Source organism: Diospyros lotus, unplaced genomic scaffold (genome assembly GCF_014633365.1).
Source record: "Diospyros lotus cultivar Yz01 unplaced genomic scaffold, ASM1463336v1 superscaf1, whole genome shotgun sequence".
NCBI lineage: Eukaryota > Viridiplantae > Streptophyta > Magnoliopsida > Ericales > Ebenaceae > Diospyros > Diospyros lotus.
In genome coordinates this window covers 2,814,646-2,833,042 of record NW_026267104.1, presented here as the reverse complement: position 1 = coordinate 2,833,042, position 18,397 = coordinate 2,814,646, and the positions used below count along the sequence as shown (strand labels likewise).

At 35.8% G+C, this 18,397-nt stretch overlaps 3 protein-coding genes across 5 annotated transcripts in view; all 3 read right to left on the bottom strand.

The window, feature by feature from the left end:
• Positions 1 to 2,987: 2,987 nt before the first annotated feature.
• Positions 2,988 to 8,292, bottom strand: LOC127792850 (protein IMPAIRED IN BABA-INDUCED STERILITY 1-like). 2 transcript variants are annotated; one of them, XM_052323467.1, is made up of 8 exons: positions 7,700 to 8,292; positions 6,608 to 6,892; positions 6,078 to 6,404; positions 5,519 to 5,746; positions 5,167 to 5,264; positions 4,443 to 4,533; positions 3,786 to 4,271; positions 2,988 to 3,608 (listed from the first exon to the last, which is right to left on the bottom strand). In XM_052323467.1, exons 1-8 carry the CDS (start codon positions 8,060 to 8,062, stop codon positions 3,576 to 3,578), a joined length of 1,911 nt encoding a protein of 636 aa, XP_052179427.1. In that variant the 5' UTR covers positions 8,063 to 8,292; the 3' UTR covers positions 2,988 to 3,575. The 2 variants fall into 2 exon arrangements, with proteins under 2 accessions (XP_052179427.1, XP_052179426.1); XM_052323466.1 differs by having other exon boundaries at positions 2,988 to 3,604.
• Positions 8,293 to 10,029: 1,737 nt separating this feature from the next.
• On the bottom strand, positions 10,030 to 11,983 carry LOC127792897 (eukaryotic translation initiation factor 5A). Its single transcript, XM_052323548.1, has 5 exons — positions 11,685 to 11,983; positions 11,002 to 11,124; positions 10,849 to 10,905; positions 10,684 to 10,758; positions 10,030 to 10,308 (listed from the first exon to the last, which is right to left on the bottom strand). The coding sequence occupies exons 1-5, from the start codon at positions 11,805 to 11,807 to the stop codon at positions 10,207 to 10,209; spliced, it is 480 nt and encodes a 159-aa protein (XP_052179508.1). The 5' UTR covers positions 11,808 to 11,983; the 3' UTR covers positions 10,030 to 10,206.
• A 271-nt stretch (positions 11,984 to 12,254) lies between these two features.
• Positions 12,255 to 18,397, bottom strand: part of LOC127792895 (uncharacterized protein At5g01610-like) — a 30,840-nt gene continuing 24,697 nt past the window's right edge. The window contains exons 2-4 of one of the 2 annotated variants that reach the window (XM_052323547.1): positions 15,355 to 15,472; positions 13,531 to 13,585; positions 12,255 to 12,816 (exon numbers count right to left, since the gene is read on the bottom strand). In XM_052323547.1, the coding sequence (XP_052179507.1) occupies positions 12,437 to 12,816; positions 13,531 to 13,585; positions 15,355 to 15,456 (537 nt within the window). In that variant the 5' untranslated portion in view covers positions 15,457 to 15,472 and the 3' untranslated portion in view covers positions 12,255 to 12,436. Of the gene's footprint in view, positions 12,817 to 13,530; positions 13,586 to 15,354; positions 15,700 to 18,397 lie in introns of those variants that run through there. The other variant, XM_052323546.1, reaches the window with a different exon arrangement.

The window sequence follows — 18,397 nt, the reverse complement described above, 5'->3', positions numbered from 1 at the left end:
TTTTTTAAATCGGTGGAGAGTGTTAAGTCTTTTATTTTTGTTAAATTACTCGGCATATCATTGTTATTTATCATTCTTTTCAAGTAATCTACTTAATTTCACATTTCTATCTTTATTTCTAATAGTGGATAAACAATGAATGACTCATTTATTCGATCAATTTATACATAAATATAAAAATAGTTTTATAAAGTAAAAACACCTCTAACCAAACATCTGATCAGTCAAGGGCAATTACAGTTGAAATATCAGCTGTGATTGACGCATTAGGCGGGCCATCAAGGCATCAAAATGCAGGTGTCATACAATGGACGGATGGATCTTGAGTCAACAACACCTCTCTTCAACATGATGGACGGTTGCTATTTCATTTTCAATAGGGCCGCACGCCATGAGTTGCAACGCTCATGGTGGTGGGGGATTTAAGGTAATTGCGTAGTTGCAATCATGCAGTTGTTAGGCTAATTATGCAATTCCCATCCTAATTTCTATGTTACTAGTAACATTTAGCCATAATTAGGGCCCATTTTTTTTTTTTTTATCTTAATGTGACTTCAATTTTGTCTAATCACAAAAATACAAAGAAAAATTACATGTCCAATTGATCTATTGTGATAGTTGGAGTGATTGTAAAACAAAATAAATAAAATAATATTGGGTTTATTTATTTATTATATATATTGTTTTTTTTTTAAAAAAGTAATAATCCTACACTTCGTGTGTTTGGATAAATTGTAGTTATTAAAAGTTGTTTTTGGTTTGATAAATTTGAAATTTGAAAGGGGGGAAAAAAAGAGAACAAAAGCACTATGGCTTTATTAAGAATTATCATGAGGAGGTAACATGGTGGTCCAGTGACCAATTATGACGATGATTGGAGCCCCAATTTCAGAGTCGAAATTACAAAAACACCCACCCATGGCCTAATTTCCCATCTGGGCCTCCTCCAATGAAACGAGTACCTTTCGATTTGTTCCGGTTATCACGTTTGGATTGATTTGGATTGTGGGTTCTCTCCCCCCAGATGTAGATTCATCCCAACCACCGTGTCCTCTTGTATGCTTGTCTGAAACTTTGGCAATCATCTTCATGTACCCTAAGAACATGATTTTAGCAACTCTCAATCGCCATTAAATTAGGGAAAAAAAATAATCTGATTATAAGTGGTTGAATGTGATTTTATTGAACATTTGATTCTATTCTAATATGCTGAGTTTGGATTGCAATGCGGGGGCATGCATCCCAATGGGTTCAAATCCAACCCTTCGCGCGGTGTGATCATAGCTATTGGCTTCGTTTGTTGTAGCTTAATTAAAGAAATTATAGTTTATAGTTTCTTAGATTATAACTTCTAAAACTTAGAATAAGTTGTGAACCTTGTTTGTTGCAACTTTTTAGAAATTGTAGTTAAAGTAGTTGTGGTATTTGATACCATAAACGGTAAAATAACTTATTTTTGTATAATTGTCCATAATACCCTTAGTAGTTATAGAATGATAATTTAAAAATTAATTAGTGTATATATATAAGTTTCAAGTGTTATAAAAAAATTAATTAAAGTATAGAGAGAGAGGAAGATAACGAGAGAGAATAAGAGATTTGAAAATGGAGATGGCGGTGGAAAAGAAAAACCCATGATTGCGTAGACAATAGAGTAATTCTTTGCTAAAAATAAGGGTAAAATTGTCATAAAAATATAATTATTTAAGCAGAAGTTATAAAAGCTGAGGTACCCCAGCTTTGAAAAAGTCAGCTTCTACCTCTTCTAAAAACTAGTAGAAGCTATAAGTTAGAATTCTATAAGTTAAAACAAATACTACATCCCAACTTTTTTGAAACTAGAAGCTAAAAGTTATAACTTTTAAGCTGCAACAAACAGGGGCATTCTCTGGGCCAACATTAGATTGTTCATGTGACCTTTTATTAACACCACAATGCATTTATATATATATATATGAGCATAAATTTCAAGGGTTAAAGTACTTTAATTATTGCATTACTCAACTTCAACTCTTATAACTAAGTTGATTATAATAAGACGGATTTGAAAATTGAGTTTTATCCTTTTTTTTCTAAATTGATCAAATTTCAAACAAGTTTGAGGTCTAGAATTGCTAAGAATATCTTAAGATCAAGAAAAATCTATTACAAATACAGCATTTGAGTGAATTAAATGGTGAACGATTTTGCAATATTATCATTTTATTGTCATATTTATAAATTAAATCAAATCAAAGTAAATTAAAAGTAGAATAAAAAATGTGGACCAGTGATAAAAATCTTACGAATAATTATTGGTTTGCTCGGGTATATCTCATAAAATAATCACTTTAAAGTCTTTGATGACTTTGGGTTTAGCCCAATTCAACAATAAAAACTAGACTACCACTATAGCAAGTTCGTTAACCAAACATTAAATTACATGATTCGAGAAATAATTTAGAATTTAATTTTATTTTACAAAGATGCGTCAGTATTTACGAATTTAGATAGATTTAGAAATCGAAATGAACTAATCTAATTTACACTTAATCCAGTTCACTTCTACTTTTGTTTATTTTTTACTATATTCGCATTGGGTATAAAAAACCAAGCCAATCTATATAAATTTGGCATGCTTGTACTGTGATTTTTTTTTTTAGAATTTACGGCTAAAACATGTTTTATAGATCTTAATATTTTTCTGTTTCACAAGTTTTGGATTATAAAACTTTGATATAATTGTAAAGATTTAGAACCAAAGCCCAACCCAATTCAAACCTAAATTGGGTTAATTTGAATTTGCTCAGTGATTGTATCGGTTTCACAACTAAAATTCTAAATTGAATCATTGATTAGGTCAGAGTTTACATAAGACTCGAACTAACCTAACCTCAACTAAGACATGTCATGTCAACAAACAAGAGAAGGGAAAATAAGAGAGCAAAAAAGGAAAAAGGTTACTAAGAATCAGGACAGAACATCCTTGAAATTCTTATTAAATTGGCTTGGAAGTATCAGGAAAAAATTCAGCCGCAAGACTGTCAGCAAAGCTATCAAACAAGAAAGGAAGAACAAAGGGCAATCCTACTGCCAGGAGCCATTGCAAACTATACATTTGGCTGTTAGCAGGATGTTGCCATTAGCCTATACATTTTTTTCCAGGAAAATTTTGCATTTCTGGGAAAAAAATAAATAACAAATGAAACAAATATGAAAGGTTAGAGCTAAAGAAGCAGAAGTTGCATACCCTAACCTAAAAAACTGGTGGTTTTTGAAAAGAATGAGCAATCAACTAAGTGCCAACTCTGTTCCATCTTCTTGGAGTCTCCGAGCTCTGCAAAAGTCGTCAGTTTTTTCTCCCATGCTGCCGGAGTATCGAGTTCAACAGTTCTGCTAGGGGCTGTGGTTATGCTACGAGGAAAGGACTCTTCAAATCATGGAGTTGGCTACATTGTGCTTCAGTTTTATTTGAGTACTGTCATGGCTTTTACCTGTTTGGAACCATGATCTCTGAACTGGCTCGGGGATGTGGCGGTCACGCTTCTGTAAGAACTCGTCACCTCTACCTGAGAGGTAACAGGGTTCCCGAAAATTCAGCCTTGTAGCCGAGGTGCTGACAAGCCTGCCTAAAAACCAACGTGAAAGGGTTAAGGGAATGCTGAAAGTAATGTGAAGTTTAATTCAAGGCATCTTCAATTAAGAAGAAGTACTAAATATTGATGTAACTTCCTAGCAGCCAGAGTAAAACTATGCATCGAAAGCAAAAAAAGTAGCCAGAGAGTAATCTTAAAGTAGGTCCTCACCGAGCTGATTCTCCTCACTCCCACATTTTCTCTTTGATAAAGTGCAACTGACAGTTCTCGGGAGTGGTACCCATAAGAAGCATCAAAGGAATCAGGTCGATCTAATTGGCTCCAAGGTTTCACTGCTAGCTCAATAGTGTCACTGGAATCTTCATCCTGGGAAGTGTCACGACTTCCATGTACAACTTGGACATTTGTGTTCCTTTTTGAATTAAAATTGTTCTTCAGACGTAATGCGCCTGAAGTTTCAAAAACAAGGTTTCTTGAACTAGATCTGCCAGAAGAATCATCGATTTGCCTTCTTGACCATGCAAATGCTGAATAGGGAACTTCCCCCTGGGATGAATTCTGTAAGTAGGAAGCCTGTTTCATTACATCAATTGATGACTTAGGTGGGTCCATTCCTGAGATGCTATTTCGTTCCTTACGATTCCATACTTCATTACCGTCAGCTTTATCGACAGACTGAGTTTTGTCTGGCAAGGACTGCATATATGTAATTCATTTATAGACAAAATAAGCTTCCCTCTAGAAGTAAAACAAATACGTACAGGGCATGCAAACAAACACAAGAAACAAAGAACTAGTTTTTAGATATTAATTAACATATATATATATATATATAAACAGAGAGAGAGAGAGAGAGAGAGAAGCAACCTCTGTTGGTGTCAATTTCCTGATTCCATTTGGCGCTCCAGTTGCTTTAGTTCTTGTTTCAGGTACTCGGACTCTCCCACCAGCTTTCTTCCTGAAAACAAACGTCAAAGGCCAAAATTGGTTCAACTTTTATTGTCAGAACTCATGATCACAGTGAACAAAGTTTTGATGAAATTAGGGCAAAGAGGAGTTTAATAAATGTCCCTAATACTAACTGGCAATCACATTGCAGGTTCTCGAATTTGATTGTTACTTAAATTTTCTATTCAAGAACTAAGAGGTGAAAATATAAATATTTCTCTTTTGTTTTACTATCTTCTATTGCCAGAGCTAAAATCTGAACATATGGAAGGGAATAGTGGTTTTGAGAATGTTTCACAGCTAGCCACATGTTAAGGTCACGAGAAATAATAGAATAATTTAATTTTCAACACATTTTAGGAAGCCAGTTATGTGATTCTATCCCAAATATAAATTGTCAAGTCAGTTGGCCCATGAATTTCTTGAGAACTCGGCCTATGAATTTCTATTTACAGTTGGCCCAAGCCCAGATAAAGGAGGCCAGTTGCTTTATGTAGCCAACTACCAAGTAAAACTTATCAAACAACATGAATTTTAGACAATAACCTCTTGAGAACTGGCACATCAAAAGTTGTATTTGTCTACAAAGGTTATTTAAGCTAGCCGAGCTTTTTGTTGGACAACTGAATACTACAAATCTTACCTTTGTGCCTCTTCACGACGCCTTGCATCTCTGTCCTTACTTGGTGGATATTTAGGCAAGCTTGATGGATCACACGCATAAGGCTTGGTAGTGAAATACTGAGGATTAACAAGTAAAAGATAAGCCAAGCAAAGTTCCAATTCTCTAACTAAACCTAAAAACATAAAATATCTGCACTTGTAACAACAGTCAGAATTTGGCTTCACTTCCTACAACATAGAATTTGGAAAACAGTTGGAGAAAAACCCATCTGATATCGATAAAAACTATATTTAGGTTAATTCACCATACTCTGTCATAAAAGAAACAGCCGTCTACGAGTTCATAGAATAAAAATACTTTTGTGAAATACCTGAGATGCAAGAGCAGAAGAGGCCGTTCCACGCTTGCGCGGTTGCACGGACAAAAGAGTTTCTATCAGACTCACGGCAGCATTTGGCAGATCTTTGAAGGTCTCACCAAGAGAGCTCTCATAATGAAGTTGGGGCTTGTATAACATTGCATGAGGAAGTTTAGACCTCCTCCAGTAGTCTTCAGGTGGCGATCCACAAAGCTTGAAAATTTTGTGTATTTGTTCAACCTGTAGGCTAGGCAACAAGTGAGTCGTGGGGAGTTCAACAGGAGAAGTATTGAATTCAAATATTATATTGAAAAGTTCTCGTCAGTATTTCCATATTGCTTGAATCTGAATTTCCACATGAGTGATTGGCAACCGGAGACAATTATAATTTGGGAAAGTATTTAGGTTACAACTAAAGGTTGACGTAACATTAACAGATTCAAACCATAAATTTTCTAGGAAAATACTGGCTATGGCTTTGAGGGAGAAAATTTACTTGTCTGATCGTATTGTATTTCTTAATTCTTATCATATAATTCAAAATATTTAGTAACATCATCGGTGAGATTACCTCAGTTCGACCCTTTAGGATTGGTCTGCCGAGGAGAAGTTCAGCAAATACACAGCCAACACTCCAAAGATCCACAGAGGGTTCATAATCAGTAGAACCCATCAGAAGTTCAGGAGGACGGTACCATAAAGTGACAACCCGGTTGGTAAGTGGTTGCTTGAGCCTAGAAGGGAAAGACTTGTACAAGGTTGCCAATCCAAAATCAGCTATCTTCAAAATGCCATCATTGTTTACTAGAATATTTGAGCCTTTAATGTCTCGATGCATTACCCCCCGAGAGTGGCAGTATTCAAGTCCAGACAACAACTGGTGCATGTAGCATTTTATCTACAAAACACATTCAATTGAATCTTATAGCAAAAATTAACAAAAGAAACGACTGTCTATCTTCCTGTATTTTCTATCACATAAATGTTACTGTTTCTCTGATAATGCACTGCACTACCATTTTGGCGTTCCACATTACAAGTTTGAGATATGCAACATTCACAAGCTTCTAGAATTGAGCAAAAAATTCCATAAGAGCAAACCTGTTCTTCACTGAACTTTGCATCGGGACAAGACAATAGCCCTGAGATATCATGTTCCATGTACTGAAAGACAAGGTAGATGCTGCATGATAAGCGGGATGTAACTAAACCTTCCAGTTTTATGACATTTGGATGGTCAAGCCTGCGGAGAATCATTATTTCCCGTGCCATAAATCGAACAGTTTCAGGCTCAAAATTGTCAAGTCGGACCTTCTTCAGAGCAACTATCCTCCCAGTTCCTAATTCACGTGCCCGGAACACACTGCTATATGTACCTTGCCCAATCTGCCAAAGCAACGCAGAATTAATATAACTCTTGTTCAGCAAGCTATTGAACAATTTTTAAACCCTTTTTAGGAGCAAAAGTAGATAATTACTTCAAGAATTTACTTAAACAAAGATCAAATATACTAACAGTGGATATTTTCACATACACAGATTAAATTGTTAATTTGTGGTAAAAGAATAGTTCAATTTAAAATGTTTTCAATGGTTTTTATACAAGCAACCAGTACCACTTTCTGGCAGTAAGAGAAATTTTCTGTTTATAAACTTCCCAGAATCTCTGAATCACCATCAAACAACTGCAAATCCATACATGATAACAACATAGAAGATTGAAATCCAGCTTATATGATATAATTGAAAGATAAACTTCTGTACTTCCTGAATTTTCTCATTCAAGCATCAACATCTAAAACTACATGATAGAAGATGGATAACAAAATGTATCTACCAAGAAATTAATTCTAACTACATGATAGCAGATGAATAACAACGACGACGACGACAATATCAAACCTTTATCCCTCTATTATACGTAAATTAATTCTAACTCATCTGTCATTTTTATTTATAGTTTTATCTTTTCTAAGGCCTTTATAACTAATATGGCATTGGCATCTTTTCTAAGTGTTTCCCATCAAATTTTTCTTAGTCATGTTCTACCTCTTCTGTTAAAGACTTATTCCATTTCATCCGCTTTCTTCTCAAATGCCTCTATTGATCTTTTATACGTGATCAAATCATCTTAATCGCGCATGAGATAACAAAGTAAAAACACAGAAATTTATGAACAAAAATTGGATGAACCTTTTCCAGTTTTTCAAAAGAGTCGGGCCTCAATGGGACCCAGCCCTGAATGGCTTCTCCGGCGACGGCGCTGAGCCACGCGGGCCAACCGGCCGCTACCTGCTCCGCCTCCACGCACTTCTGCACATTCCCCAGCCTATAGCTCAACGAGTTCTCACAACCACCACGACCAGCAGCAGCAGCAGGAGCAATGGTAGAAATCGGTCTCCCCGACTCACCCAACTCGCTCCCGCTCAGCCCCGACCCAGCCCTCTTCTTCTTCTCCCTGCTCCGGGCAGCGCCCGCCGCATTGCCCCGAAACGCGCCGGAATGATCGAGCGCCGGCGTGACAGACACCGTCTGCTTGGAGGTGACACAGCCCATGGGATGGCAGAGAAGGAAATTCAGACACCCAGAAACATGGAATGGATTTGGAGAGAAAGGGAGAATGGGAGATGGATCGACCAGCCAGATCAAGAAAGGAGATGGATGGAGGTGGGTTTACAGCAAGATGAGAAGAAAGTGTAAGGGAGTTGGGAAGGGAAGATATCCGAAGAGTACTACTTCAAAAACGAACTGAACGAAATTAACGGATAGATTGCCCCATGGACTAGTGCTGGGCGAAGCTCTGGGTTCCAGTGCTTGAAGAAGTAAAGTTATAAAATACATTTGCTTTTTATTTTTTTAAATTTTATTTTATATGGCTAAAAATAATTTATAAAAGTGTCGTTTTTCTGAAATTGCTATATATTTATTTTTATCAAATATATTGAGAAATTTTTCATATGCTGTAGCAATACTAAAATTAAAAGTAGCATTCTTTCTATTATTATAGTATTAAAAAAAAAGATAATAATTTGTTTTTTGCATGCATAAAATCAACAATAATATTATTTTTAAAAACTGTTTGAGAAAATACCAATAAAACCCTCCTTACTTAATCAATAAAGTAATATTTATCTTTAATTTATCAATTGATTTATAAAAAAGAATAATTTTTTTTGGGTACTAATTAAATAATTCAATTAATATTAATAAAAAAAAATAGAATGCTCACAGTAGATGAAGATGTTCATAAGATGAGCGAGCGCAATGGTAAAAGTAAAGAGGATTGAGTGCAGTAGCAGTAGCAGTAGCAGTAGCAGCAGCAGCAACAGCAACAGCAACGGCAAGCACTCGTGCTGAGGGAATAATTGCTGCTCCCCAGGTGAGAAAAGAAGATTGATTTTAAAATAATAATGATGAAATCATATATCTTTTCTTCGTAATCAATTGATTATTGTTGCCTGATGCAACTGCCTGCCAGCCATTTCTTTCTTTATATCTTCTTCTTCATCAGTAAAAATTTACAATTAGAAAAGCAATTTTTAAATCTTATTCTTGTACTTTAGGTTAAATTTTGTTTATAGACACATGCGGGTGACCACTCCCCACTCACCACTTTAGGTTTAGGTTAATTAAAAATAATATATTTGACCTTTTTACAAATTGCTTAATGTTAGGTCAATAAAACTCCACCACCACCACCACCACCACCAAAACCATAAATAATAACTAACATTTACAACTAACTAGAGACATCATTAATCATTAATCTATAATCATGGTCATGGGTTAATGGTAGGTCTAGTGGTGTAAGCCAACCCATCTTCGTCCCAACTACTTTCTACTTCATGCTTCAGGAATTTTAGATGCAACATCATACGGCATGGATTCAAGATTTACACTTCTTTCTTATTTTTGACCATTTAGGGTCAGAGAGAGAGAGTTCATTTTTGTCTGTTATTTTACTAAAATTAGTTTTATAATTTAAATGTGTGACCTTATTATTTCAGCCTTTCTTTTGAGATTTTTCCTTTTGGTTGGACTAGAAAATGAGAAAAACAATTAAGTATTGCCCCCCCAAAAATTTCTTTTTGGTTATTTATCCATAAAAAATATATGGCCACAAATAGTTTCATATAACGTCACTGTCCTTTGATTTTCTTTTGCCCTAAAAATACCTGTTAATTTGGGCTTTTGGAAACTTAACTCCATTCTTGTTTTTTTATCCCCTTATTCTATGTTGTTTCTCTTTTTTATTCCCTTCTATGATATATTTAATAAAAAATTAAAAATATTGAATAAAACATGTATAATTTTTTGAATAAACAAATATACATTTGCCTTAATAGAAATAAAACTAACACGAGAGGAGAGTTCTTTTTATACGTAGTCTTATTCTTATTTTTTCGTAAAAAAATTATTTCTACTATTGAAATTTGCTGTAGTCAATAACAGCAATAATATCATATACACAAGGCAATAGACTTACAACACAGAAAGGAAAGAGACACAGGAAAGTGAAAACATTTAATATATCAAAAACCCATGACTTAATTTTTGTTTATAATTCTCGTACAATAGTACAATATCAAATCTTAATCTCAACGCAAAAATAATCTAACTAAAAAAGAAAAAACAGCAAATGCTCTCATAGAAAAGCTTTCTGATCTAACTTTGAAAACAATTTGCAAAAGATGTAGGAATTACTTTGGACCAATGTCCTTCAGAGAGCAGATCTGCTCTTCTCCCATAGCAGACATCACACTCACAACCAGGTCTTTCCCCTCAGCAAAACCATCCTTTATCTGCACCAACAGATTGGCCCATGGAATCAAAACCAATCCAAGAAAATTTTCAAATAACTAATAATGAACAGGGGGCAATGCAGAGATGATCGATCAACACTTCATTTGTTTTTCGCCTTCACACCCGTACAAAGACAAACACCGGTGAGTGTACACACACAAGGTGAGAGAAGGGGTATACAGAAAAACGACGAAGACAATAATCACAAGGCTTAATCCACTAGGTGGGTTCGGAATTAAGAGTTCAATAAGTATATGCAACAAGCAAAGCATATCAAGAAAAGAAGAAAAAAAAAAGAAGAGAAAGAATAGTTTTGGAAGTATCTAAATGTTCACATAAATTATTAGCAGAGAAGATATTGCAGGTCAACTTACCTGGGAGAGCAAATTCTCATCAGTTGGGAGCCTCAGGTCATCTTTGGTGTTACCACTATCAGTTAGTAAACTCACCTGAAAATTCGATTCAACAAAACAAGAATCTCCAATGACCAGAATTTAGTCAAAAAACAACAAAGAAAATAGATTTATGAATACACATACAAATCCATCCTCAGAGATATCAATCAGCTGATAGTCGATACGATTGACATGAGGAACCTGCATAAGAAGAGACACAGAGACTTATTGCAAGTTCCGTATAAAGAAAAAGAAACAGTTGGAGTAAGGCTCCCTCCAAGATGAGTCCATACATACATCACAGTTATGAGAAGAGGGCACAATATCTTCAAGCTTCTTCCCACTGAATATGTCAATCCCAACAAAGTGGCACTTGGCATGACCATGCTTCCCAGTCTTGGAAGTGGAAACTTCAACAACCTATAACAAGAATCATGACAAGTTAACTGCAAACGCAATTGATTTAGGACAAGTGCACCAAATTAAGATGCACGGACTAATGATCAGAAAGTCCACTAAACAATCCAAATTTAACCACCAGATATGAAGGAAGTATTCAGATTGTCAACGACCAAAGCATCAATTAGCCATATAAATGATGAGGAACATCTTTTTACATGATTAAAAATTACTTGTAAAATCTCAGCTCTGTTTCTTCTGTTATTGAAAGGGAAATAATTACTTGTTAGAATCAATCTCATGTATGGAAAACCAAATGAAAAATTTACTTATTTTTGACAAATATCTAATCATTTTTTTTTTTTCCTTTCATCTGCACCAATTTTTTTTGTTTTTAAAAGGCAATTTCAGCAAATATTGAAAACCTACGTCTGTACAGAAACAGAACGATAACCTAAAATGCCAAGAAGAAGGCGGCATTAACCATCCGGCATCCAGCGAAGCAATCAAATCAAAGGCAAAGAAGAATGAGTTGCAAACAGGCGAGTGAGTCAAAGGAGCAGGAAGGAGAGGGGAAGAACCTTGCAAGGGCGGTTTTTAATGACGATGTAGCCGTTCTTGCGAATGGTGCCGGCCTGCTGAGGAAAGGTCTTGGAGGCGCCGGCGTCGGCCTTGGACTCGAAATGGTGCTCCTCGTCCGACATAGTTTAACTTCTTCACTCACTGGTTCGATTTGATTCGCAAGGCTACCGAAATTGAGTGACCAACCAATTACGCAACAGATTCGAAATTCTCTCTTCTCTCCACAACCGCCTTAAGAAAGCGAAACTTTTGGGAATGCTTCTTCTTCTTCTAGTTCTAGGCAGCGTTTGGAATTGGAGCATAAAATCAGATAAATGCTTTACAAATTACGTCATTTAACTTGTGAAATAAATGAAAATATCAGGGTAGGAGATGCCATATTTTTATATTATTTTATTAAAAAAACAAATTTATTCTTATTTTTGTAAATTAAATATTTTTATAATTTGAACCCGCAAAAATTATAGACAATAATAGTATTTTTTATAATATTTTTTTTAATAAAAGAACTCCATAAGTTGGTTGAATCCCAACTCAGTACAATCACCGCAATTATCAATTCAGATTCGTTATGCAAACAGCAATTGCTTCAATATTTAGAAGGTGCCATTGAATACACTAAGACCATCCACCACAGGCCGTTCTTCTACACCACCAGTTGCCGCCACCAGCAGCTGTAGCAGCAGCAACTTCTTGTCAACTACTACTAGTACTACACTACTACAAAGATCAAAAAACATCCCGACTGGGACTAGAACTCTCCCACTTTCACTCCCTCTCGGGGCATCTCATAAGCTTCTTTCGGCCTTGATTTCTTCACCCCCGCCGTGAACCAAACCTTGTCGGACTTGTAGCCCTCCACGCCCACGCCCGTGACTTTAACCCACACGATGACCTTCGTCTTCATTCCTTCGATTCCAGTGAGCTTTCCCCTCGACAATGTCCCTTTCACACGAGTCGCGTACCTTATGATGGACGAGTCCTTGAAGCTGACCTCACAAGGAGATGGGAGGTACACTGTGAGCTTGGACTTTGTCTCCTCGAATTCATAACACGTAATGTTCTGAGGAAAAAGGCCCGGTGGAAGGTTGTGCTCCCGCAGGAGATCTGGCAGGGCTTTCAGCGGTTTACCTGGGGGAAATTGAGTCAAACATATAAGATGAATCGGCTTCTTATCAATTATCATACCCTTTCGGATGTCATCCAATATGTCTGTTCTGTTAAAGCGGGAACTATCACCGCCAAATAGTAGACGAGGAAGAGCGCGAAATGCATATCCAAAATCAGTTAATCTACTCGCCCCAATTGCAAATTTTCAAAAGCTGCCACTACTTGCACGCTGCTTTCTCTTCTCTCGATGGCCGTCGATGCAACCACCGCCTTCACCTTGCCGCCTCGCCGCGTCTCCGACTGCCACTGCATCACCTCATCGATGGTTAGAGAGGCGAGGCGATGGCAACAAGGTGACGATGGCGAGGCGGCAAGCAAAGGCAGCAGCGGTGGTGGTTGCATCGGCGGCCATGGAGAAAAGAGAGAGCAGCGGACAAGCAGTGGCAGCTTTTGAAAATTTATAATTGGAGCAAGGGTATTTTGATCTTTTTGACACCCCTCGATAAGCCCCTCAGTAGCTTTGTCGGGCAAAGTAGCACTGCTCATCCAAAATATGCCTTGGTTTGTGGCCGCTCAGGCATTGGTTTTTGTTTTATAAAATTCTTACTTACAAAAAAAAAACAAAAACAAAAACAAAACCTTGATTGGAACATATGCTTGCCCCATCAACTTTAAAACTTAATAGTTAATAGCTAGAAACTTCAATAATAGAGTAGATTTGAATTAATTCTGTACCTTTCAGCTTGTTGAATACCCATCTTGCTTTCTCTTCCACGGTATTTGAAAAAATCTGGAACCATAAGTACACATACTGTTAAGAGCCAAAAGGTATTACAAGTTCATTCATGAAAAGAAACTATGCACACGGTATGATATCACCAATAAAGCAGTTATCTGATTCACGTACAATATGTACCATCTTGACAGAATATCAACAAATAAAAAGGCTGAGACAGAAAGCCAACTTCAGTCTTTTAGCAGACTAGCATGGGACACTGTTGACAGTTATCTGATGATCTATTGTTAAATCTTGCTACTTGTTCTTACCCCTCAAAATACTTCCAAACAACAAATACATGCCAAAGCAAAAGAGAGACGTACTTCAGGCTTCCATTTGCATTGTAGGTGGCAGAAAATTAATATGAAAATTTATAGACAAATCGTATGCTGCCAAAATGGCTACGAGTGTAAAGTATGGAAGCACAAGCACAACTATGCCAACCAACATCTCTTGCATGACATCACAAAAGCATTCACTAATAAGACAACTAACATTCTATCACCAACATGACAATTGTCTGCTTTGGTTTTAGCAACAACAACCTACCAAGCTTTTATCTCACCATGTGGGGTTAGCTACATGAAATCTAGCTTGCTGATTACTTCTAATATGATTATTATTTGCAAGGCCCTTATAAGTAACATCATATCCATGTGTCTCCCACCAAATGTTTTTCATGGTCTTCCTCTACCCTTTTTGCAAGATACTTATTTCATTCCGTCCAATCTCCTCGTAAGAGCCTATATTGGTCTTCTTATTACACCAAACCACCTCAATCACATCTTATCTTATCATAATCACGCTTTTCTTTTAGCGTGGATGATAAATCTATTAAAAGGTCAAAAGCTAAACCAAGAAGCTGTCCTTGGACTCTTCAGCAGTTAGAAGGAGATCTATTGTTAAAAATCATCCTTCAACTCCTGGACACCAACAAAAATGCGCAGGACGTAGAAAATCCGATTCTCAATTTATAATTCAAATAACATTAATAGCTGCAAATCATCAATGCTTGAAACACAAGCACGAGTACCTTGCCATCAACCTCTTCTATGATGTGAACGATTGTCAATCAATAGTGAAGTCCAAACTATATAGTACTGCTATATATGTCTTCAGACAACCAGTCAAATCTCAATGGAAAGAATCACCTCGAGTGAAGTCATTGATAAAGAGATCAATAACAATAATCTTTGGTTTAATGGCTCAGTTTTAGTGAAGGCCAAACAATCTTATCCAACAAGGGGAAGACAAATCATAAGGGTCAGTGCCTTATATTATGAAACAAAATGACAATTAATAAGCTGAATTTTGATGGGAAGTATATAAACATGTAGACATTCATGACAAGGCAAGAAACCAGAAGAAAAAAGAACCTGATATCTGAAATCAATCCCTAAACCTTATTCTATTTTAGTTTTTTTTTTTTTTTAATTTCCCTTGTGGCTCCTCAAGAAACAGAGCAAAATCCCATATTAGAATTTCTTTGAGCAAACCCAATTGAGATTTACGTACAAACACACATTTATCCAACGGATTGTCCCAATTGTTTTCCTCCTAGAAAATTTCAGAAATAAACAAAAAATAAATAGATGAAGATGAGTAAATCAAGGGAGAACCAATAAACCCTTCTCAGTAAAATCAGATCTATGTTTTGGAATGCAGGATATGCAATTGAATGAAAATGGGGAACTGGGTTCGGTTCAATCAAGCACCATTACATCTATGGTTGACATAGACGCGAGCAAATCTATGGAAATGAGAGAGAGAGAGAGAGTTACAGTGAGGTCTTGGGTCATGTTGGAGATCTCTTCCTTGGCTTTCTTGGAAACCCAAAATGTGCTTGCTTTGAGGCTCCCAACCTTCGTCAAAGCCTTCTCCATTTCTGTCTTCTTCTTCCCCTTCCTCCCTCTCTCTTCTATCTTGAAATGCTCTCAAATCCCAACACAGAGAAAGAGAGAGCCAAGAAGAAGAAGAAAGAGGAGGGGTGAAACTTCTTCAACAAAAAGTAATCTCTCTGTGGAATCAATCGCCCTCTCGATTCTCTTTCATACATACGTCGCCATCACAGCTAATTAGTGGCCTCCAGCTCAACTTGAAGAAAGCGGCGCTCCAAAAACAGGGAAAACTTTGGGACGAGAAAAGAAACAGAAAACTTCAAAAAAAGGTGAGCTTTATTACATTTCTTCCTCAAAGAGTGTGTAAGAAAGAATTAACAAAGATTAAGCAGAAACGATGTTAAATTACATCAACTATCAATTATAATATTATTTGTATATTATTTTTTATAATATTATTTGTATGTAATAAAAGATGTTTATTTTTAAAAAAATTGTATTTTAATTAATAATTATTAAAATTAAATATTTTTAATTAAAAATAATTTTTAAATTTCTTATTCTCAGTTCACATTTTGAAATATCACAAGGAAGGAACAAACGATAAAAGGAGCGATTTCCGGTGAGAGAATATCGAGACAGGGGAAAGGGTTCGGGCACTCCACCACCGTCATTTTAAGTGACGTGTTATTAAATATTAATTATTAATTATTTTAAAATTTACTAAGTTTCAAATAAATATATATTAATTGCAGTCTATAAATTTAATTTTAAAGAAGCTTTAGGGTGAAATTGAAGAAAGAAGATGATGGGTTGGATTAGATGGTAAGGTTAAACAGAGAGAGAGAGAGAGATTAACAAACAAATTAGAGACAGCTCAACAAATCATTATTAATAATAATAATAATTAAAAGATGTTTGTGTGAGTAATATATTTATATATATAGATATATGTATGTATATATATATGGAATAATTTTGTAAGTGATGATGAGATTGCATTATTTGCATAGTTGGCCAATCATGTGAGGCTGCCTTACGTTATTGTACAATTGGGCAATCATGTGGAGATGTTTATTTTTTATGTCTTCCTTCTAAAGGTTGGTTCGTTCATTCATTCATTCATTCATTAGGCACATTTTCTAACTTTTCATTTCACTTTAATATTTTTTAATAATGCAGGGTGAGGTTTGGGGTTTGGGCTGGACTAATAATAAATTCACAGAAAACCAACATTCGGGCCCATAGCCCAATGGGTTGTCCACTCTGCAGGCCCATCTCACAAGGGCCCAGAAAAAGAGCCCACTCATTTAACGGGTTTGGGTTTCCCTTGCAACACCATTTAGTTGAATTTCCTCAATATGGGTCATGACCTCATCTTGCAATGGCAATGGCAATGGCATTGGCATGGTGACGATTGACGAAGACAAGCTCACATTTGCTCCAGCCTTGAGGCCCATACTAATAATAATCCAACTATTAAACTAGAATATTTGCTTGACCTTGCCGCCTCTATCTATGCTTTGACTTACTCTAATATTTGATTCATATTAGTTAGGTTTAAGGTCGCAATTTCCAACATTAACTGCTCTTGCGATTAAGGTGAGCAAATTCGTTGACTCTCTCCTATTATTGATCTTCCTGCTGAAGTGATTTGGCAAGGATTAAAACACCTTTTGTTTTTTAGCAACTCATTCTGATGTTCGTTCAAAATTTTATGAATTTTATATTAATTTCTTGTTGACCATCTATCTAACACATGCAGCTTAATTGCTTCTTTTGTCCAGTCTTAGGATTGATTTGATTACAAGAAAGAGCACCTCCTTTTTAATTTGGTTTAAATAAATGCTCCAACTACAAACAAACAGGGGTTCATGTTAGAGAACTCCTTAAAAGTATAGGTGATGGGTGTAGTTACGCACCCATCTAATAAAGCCATGACATGGGAACCAATATGAGAGTGGCCAGGCCACACTTGCAGATTGAGTCTCATATGATATCTTTTCATTATTACTTAGGTTTAAGGGACAAATTAAATGGCTTATGAAGGACACTAAATTCTAATTATAGACAGCTTAATTAATCTCTAATCTCTCTTAGATGGGTATCCTTAATTATAGTCAATATTAGAGCCAATCAATCTCTTTGATGGATGGTCCCTAGATAATTGGTTGACCTTTAATGTTTTAGTGAGATGAAAAGAATAAACAATGGATAGTCGACGAATCATAGCATGGGAGTCTATTTTGTATGATTTGTTGTTTTAGTTGGTAATGGATATTATAGGTCAAAGTAACATCACTGGTTGTGGGTGGTGCCTTCTCTGCATGGATCTTCCCTCTGTCTTATTTGTGTTAGTTTTTTTTGTTCCTTTCTTTGTAATGGGAGTGGGAGTGGGAGGTAGGTCCCAAAATAATTCTCAAAAATATAAAAGATCACATTTGTAACAATCACTTTAAATTAAACATATGATTCCAGTTTTAAAGGGTGGGTGGGGGTTTGATTTTGTGGCAACTTCCGGTGACTTTTTTTTTTTAACTTCAATCTTTGTATTAAACATGTTATGTTGTTTAGTCTGATGTGGTTTTCATAAATGACATCTCTGGGAACAGTAATATAGGTCAAACAAGCAATCCTGGCATTGAAGTTTACTTAGTAGAGTATGATGATCACTTCTTAACACAATAAATATGTTGGAAATATAATACTGTATAAATAAAATTAATGGTGTAATAATATATAAAATTGAATAGAAATAGTGCATGAAATAGAGAATTGAGATCTAATTTTGTGTCAATTTTTTAACAATAAATAAATAAATAGATAGGGAGAGATTAATTTGTTAGTCAACCGGGGGGGGGGGGGGGGTTGTAAATAAATAAAACTAAAATTCGGGGGTCCGTTGGATTAGTTAATTTGACCAAAATTAGATTGATTTGAATAATAATCTAAAACTATATATATATATATAATAAGATGATGATTA

What these genes read in the sequence shown, in the direction of transcription:
- LOC127792850 (XM_052323466.1), bottom strand. Translation starts at nt 8,062, where the DNA reads ATGGGCTGTGTCACCTCCAAGCAGACGGTGTCTGTCACGCCGGCGCTC. An exon ending in TCCTAAAGGGTCGAACTGAG is followed by an intron (nt 5,747 to 6,077) that starts GTAATCTCACCG and finishes CCTAGCCTACAG; the next exon opens with GTTGAACAAATACACAAAAT. An exon ending in CTTCTGCTCTTGCATCTCAG is followed by an intron (nt 5,265 to 5,518) that starts GTATTTCACAAA and finishes GTTAATCCTCAG; the next exon opens with TATTTCACTACCAAGCCTTA.
- LOC127792897 (XM_052323548.1), bottom strand. Translation starts at nt 11,807, where the DNA reads ATGTCGGACGAGGAGCACCATTTCGAGTCCAAGGCCGACGCCGGCGCC. An exon ending in ATATCTCTGAGGATGGATTT is followed by an intron (nt 10,759 to 10,848) that starts GTATGTGTATTC and finishes TCGAATTTTCAG; the next exon opens with GTGAGTTTACTAACTGATAG. An exon ending in ATGAGAATTTGCTCTCCCAG is followed by an intron (nt 10,309 to 10,683) that starts GTAAGTTGACCT and finishes CTGTTGGTGCAG; the next exon opens with ATAAAGGATGGTTTTGCTGA.